This window comes from Artemia franciscana, chromosome 15 (assembly GCF_032884065.1).
Source record: "Artemia franciscana chromosome 15, ASM3288406v1, whole genome shotgun sequence".
Taxonomy (NCBI): domain Eukaryota; kingdom Metazoa; phylum Arthropoda; class Branchiopoda; order Anostraca; family Artemiidae; genus Artemia; species Artemia franciscana.
This window is the reverse complement of record NC_088877.1, coordinates 1,387,460-1,393,459: the sequence shown is the minus strand read 5'-3', so window position 1 is coordinate 1,393,459 and position 6,000 is coordinate 1,387,460. Positions and strand designations below refer to the sequence as shown.

The 6,000-nt window shown below is 29.3% G+C and overlaps 1 protein-coding gene across 1 annotated transcript in view; it reads left to right on the top strand.

Moving 5' to 3' along the window:
* The window catches only part of LOC136036689 (bromodomain-containing protein 3-like), a 131,461-nt gene that overhangs the window by 88,213 nt on the left and 37,248 nt on the right, over window positions 1-6,000 (top strand). Inside the window, exon 13 of the mRNA XM_065718999.1 lies at window positions 1,319-1,435. Coding sequence (XP_065575071.1) covers window positions 1,319-1,435 — 117 coding nt within the window. The remainder of the gene's footprint in view (window positions 1-1,318; window positions 1,436-6,000) is intronic.

Genomic DNA, 6,000 nt, shown 5'->3' with positions numbered 1-6,000 from the left:
ATTTTGGGGGAAAGGATGATAAAGGGGTCCAAAAGATGCATAGATGGTCACTTGCCCCTAATGGAGGGGCTATTTTTGGGGCACAGTAGTAATCTTCAATGTTGGTAAAAATCAAGTCTAGGGTTTTATCACTGCGCGTAGGCGACTTGACTACCTGATTAAGAATAAGAGCAGCGCTAAGCCACTTTTGGTCTAGCTCATTAAAATCACCACATAATGTAATTGCAGCATAAGGGTACTTGTGGCGAATTATGTCAGTATAAAGTTACAGATATACCGTCAGCTCCTTCTTAAATCCCCTACGAGGAGGGTAATGAATCATACAGTAAATCATAGAAGATACTTCTTATGAGAGGCTTTGGGTCTGGTACAGAGCCATAGAACTTCAGTTTTGGAGTTGTTCTCTATTTAAAAAAATGAAAGAATCTGATTTGGGAGGGTACACCGACAAAAAAAGCCACTCCTCCACCATGAGATAGAGGAATACAATCTTTGTACAGTCTGGGCTTAAAATGGGAGTCATAATTAGGAATCAAGCAAGAATCTTCAGTAGAAGACCATGTTTCGGTAAGGCAAGCAATATCAATCTGGTTTTTGTCAAGAATAATTTGTAATTCATCCATTTTATTTACCAGTGACCTTACATTCGCAAGAAGGATTCTAGGAAATGAGTAGGAGGAGGAGTGATGTATCATACCAGAGTTATTGACAAACACTTTACTAGCCGGGTTTTCTTTCTCTTTGTCAGCAATAGAGCTGCTGCTCATAGTCTCCTGCTCAAATAGTTTTTTGGTCCTCTTGCTGGTGTTCTTGCGAGAGGTTCACTATTACTACCAGCTGTTCTAAACCGTTTGGGTACAATTGGGTATCGGTACCGTTTGGGTATCAGTGCGAAAGAATATTTGTAGGCTTTCTCTTTTCTCATAAGATATTTGCACAATCTGCCTTTTCAGAGCAATTTCTGATTCTGGCAGCTGAATTAGTTTACTAATTTACAGTCCCTATCAGTGGTGTTGATCTCCGTTTCATGGCACTTTTGCCAGGAAGTGCAATGATGGGCTGGGGATCAGGCATCCTGTACTTTGGGACACCTAAAGCACACCTAAACAATATTAGACAATAACAAGATCCTCAATAATGATGTATTGTGAGAGCATCACTTTTGCCTCAAAGGGATATTGCCTCACAAGGCTCTTTTGAGTGTATCTATGCATAAAGATGTTGGTAATATAATTATTTTAATTATTGTTTTATTGTTGTTCATTTTTTATGGTTTATTTTGTTTTTTGTTTTTTAGTTGTTTACTGTTTTATTTCAGATGAGCTAAAAGAAAACGCTCCATTGCGACGATTATCATCAAGTTCATCCAGTTCTGACTCCGATAGTTCTTCTTCATCATCTTCATCAAGTAGCGAAAGTAGTGACACAGAGGCAGGTTAGAAATTCAGACCGTCCCCCATCAACATATTCTCTTTTTATTTAGTTTAGTCGTTGCTCAATCTTTTCTATTTCCTTTGTTCTATTTTGCAAGTTCTGAAAAATGTATCTAACTCACCTTCACTAGCTGAATAAGTATGTCAAGCAATCCTGTTTCTTCTATTTTCCTCCCTCCTCTTTCCTGCGTTTAGTGCTTTTTAACGGGGCACCAACTTTATACTATTTTAGTTTTACTAACTATTTTAATAATATAGTATTTTGTGACGAATTGTGTTAATATAATGTTTAGATTTGCAATGAAGATTAAAAAAAATACTAATTTAACTGTATGACTGTTAAATTACTTACTTAAATTACTGTTAAATTACTAATTTAACTGTATGATTGAAATAAAATCGTATTTTGTTATTTAATATTATTAGATTTTTAATCTTTTGGTGCTCCTGGTATCTTTCAGTGCTTTTGGCATCTTTCCAGCTGAAGTCAAGTGTTTTGGGTTAAAACTCTATGCAGTCCATGGGCTAATTGAGGGGTTAGCAACTATCTTTCTATCAATTATACCGATATGTGTATATTGATTTTCCTACTATGATTGCTTGACAGATCTATATATTAGAATTTAATTATAATATTGATTGTACTTATATATATATATATATATATATATATATATATATATATATATATATATATATATATATATATATATATATATATATATATATATATTAATTCCTATTGGTTATACGCTATGTATATACATAGAATTGGTTAGGTTGCTAATAATGCTATAAATTGTTCATCACATAAATATCAAAGGTCTATGGACTATACAAGTGACATCGAATAATTTAAATTTTAATTCCTATTTCTGGTTTTCCGTTTTTTTTTTTTTTTTTTTTTTTTTTTTTTTTTTTTTTTTTTATTATTATTATTTTTTTTTTTTATCAACATTTGGATAAAACTTTTTTGCTTCATGGATCCTTCTTAGTTGTATGCATGGCTGAAAATCGTGAATTTCTAAGATTTTTCTTTTGGTTGTTTCAAAACTATGGAGTTTAAAGAGCCGTGCCACATATCTGCCAGTGTTGCCGTGCTGAGCCGTGAAAATAAACAAGCAAAAACTAGCTATTTGAAACTAAAAGTCTTTTGTGTACAAAACTTCAAACTCTAATAATCTGTTGATTCCAAAGATATTTTCACCTTCTAAGGGGAGCTACACTTTTTTAGCTGTTTGGGGTCATATGTTTTAAGCTTTTGCTTATTTTTTACCTTATTTTTTTTTACCTTTTTAATTTTTTTAAATTAATTTTTTTTAATTATTTTAATTTTTTTTAAATTAGCACCGGTTTCTACCAAAAACTGTGTAATTGCGCGTATTGATTTAAAAACTGAGTATATATATATATATATATATATATATATATATATATATATATATATATATATATATATATATATATATATATATATATATATATATATATATATATATATATATATATATATATATATATATATATATATATATATATATATATATATATATATATATATATATATATATATATATATATATATATATATATATATATATATATATATATATATATATATATATATATATATATATATATATATATATATATATATATATATATATATATATATATATATATATATATATATATATATATATATATATATATATATATATATATATATATATATATATATATATATATATATATATATATAGTATATGTGGGTTGGTGGGTGTGTGTGTGTATTTATTTTGACACATTTTCTTAATTATGTTTTTAGTTTGTAGAATCGGTTTTAGTGTTCACTTTTATTCATATTTCTTTTTTTCATCGTCTTTGTTCACTAATCACACCTATTTTATTTTTATTTCTTGCAATGATTATCAAATAAAAGCACAAATAGTTCCTGCAGAGCCATTATTAGTGCATAGAACACGCATAGAATGTTCGTGGGGATCTATTTAGCTGATAAATCCCCTTCCACTTTGGCTTAATGGGATTGAACCTCAGGTCCCTAGTTCTAAAAAGAAGTCAAAGAAATAATAAGAAGAGATCTTAGAAATATTGGCAAAAATGGGAAAAAGAATGCGGGGATTCTGTCCATTTTAACCGAAACGAACCAGAATCGGATTAAATTAATTGTTTGGTTTTCATTAAAAATTTGTTTCATTAAAGAAAATTACTAAACAACATATACTGAGGTTATAATGGTAGAATTCATGCAAAAATTGTGTATAATTGCAGCCGTTTTAGGGGGGGGGGAATGCTCCCACAGGGTTTCAAAGATGACGTGCTAATAAATATGACTAAAAACTTTCAACTAACCTACATGAGCAAACATCAATAGATAATGAAAATTACCATTTTTGACATTTTACCATTTTACATTTTACCATTTTTTTTACATTTTACCATTGGCCCCCCTCGTGGAAAAAAGAAGAAGAAAGGAGACACATCAGTACTGCCCATGCAAAAACCAATTATTTTCCTTTTTCTTCTAGGCAGGGGAGTATAATTCTCTCTATATTTAATTATAATATTGATTATATATATATATATATATATATATATATATATATATATATATATATATATATATATATATATATATATATATATATATATATATATTAATTCCTATTGGTTATACGATATGTATGTACATAAAATTGGTTAGGTTACTAATAATGCTATAAATTGTTCATCACTTAAATCAAGGTCTATGGACTATACAAGTGACATTGTATAACCTAAATTTTAATTCTTATTCCTGGTTTTCCGAATTTTTTTTTTTTTTTTTTTTTTTTTTTTTTTTTTTTTTTTTTTTTTTTTTTTTTTATCGAAATTTGGATAAAACTTTTTTGCTTCATGGATCCTTCTTAGTTGTATTCACGGCTGAAAATCGTAATTTTCTAAGATTTTTCTTTTGGTTGTTTCAAAACTATGGAGTTTAAAGTCCCTGTATGGGGACTATATTTCCACTTTTCATTTTGACGATACTATTCCTGAATCAGTGTCGGATGGTATTTCTTTATTATATATAAATTACCATTTTGACATTTTATTATTATATATAATTGACATTTTTTACCATTCCCTGAATTGATTATTTTCTCAAATTATTTTCTTTTCTAACTATACTAATTTTAGAATATCTAATTTATATGAGCACACACCTTACAATTCTTCAAAAATGTAGCGCAAACTGGTTCAGTATAAAATTGTGTCATCCATAGATGACTCTTTTTTTCTCTCTTTTTTGTCAGTGTTTTTTCTCGGCAGTTGATTTAACTTTTGTTTTATTTTATTAATATTGTCTATTTATTTATTTATATTTGTGTATAAATTTATATCTTTCTTTTTATTTATTTTTATCTTTGTTTTGTTTCTATTTTTGTCATACTTCGAACTCTGCTGTTATCAGTTACAATAGCGTACAAAAATTTTCAGGCTCAGTAACAGGTTTTGAACCATTTTTAGCGCGTTTACTTGCCTATTTTAAAAGGTATTAACCAGCGTTGCCAACGGAGTAAGATTGCACCATTTTTGGTACAATTTAGATGTTATGGTACAATACGACACATTTCATAGCACAATACAAAATTACCGGTGCGTTTTATTCGCGGGTCAAAGCTTCACCTTGAAGTTTTTGGAACTGTCCCCGGCCATCTCTGAAATATACAAGCAAAAAAGAAAAAGTTTGGCGAATAAAAACTAGACACAAAAGAAAGCTTCACAAATGTCAAGATATTTTCACAAGGAAAACTGCACTCCGAATCGGTTTTCAGGATATGAGCGGGAAAATTTGCGATTGATTCATTTTCAATTTATTCCTGTATTTTTCTCTGTAAATGAAATCTGAAGTAAACTGCTATAATTGTACAACAAAGTTATTTACTTTAAAGTGTTAGCAACGCTGGTGCTAATGTCCAACGAACAGACCAAAAAATTGTCAGGTATGTGGTTTATCTTATAGAAAAAACCGGAAATTTGATATTTAAAGAAAAAGAACCCCATATGTAAGGATATTTTTGGTTGTAGCGGGGGCCAAATTAAAAAAAAATAAAGCAGGGACAAAAATCAGCTAAAAAATATTCGACCAAACGGCCTAAGAAAGTGTAGCTTTCCTTAAAAGGTATAGTTGTATTTCGGAATCAACGGATGGTCAATGCTTTAGTTTAAATGGACAATGTTATTTCCCTTTGCTAGTTCTGCTCATTTATTTTCACGTTTCAACATGGCAACTCTGACAAAAATATGATACTGGCCTAGAAACTTAATAATTTCGAAATCCCCAGAATAAAATTTTTTGAAATTTGCAGTTTTCAGGTATGAGTAACTCTGAACTGGGTCCAGGGGAGGAAAAATGTATTCATTTTGATTTTTTTTTTACGCGCTATTTTCAATGTCCATTTTTATTATTAATAACTGGTGTTCCCTCCATGCCAGACAAGTCATCATCAACTATGAAGTTTTATCTCTTTGCTTTATAACCCTTTGCAGATGAATCAAAGTCTTT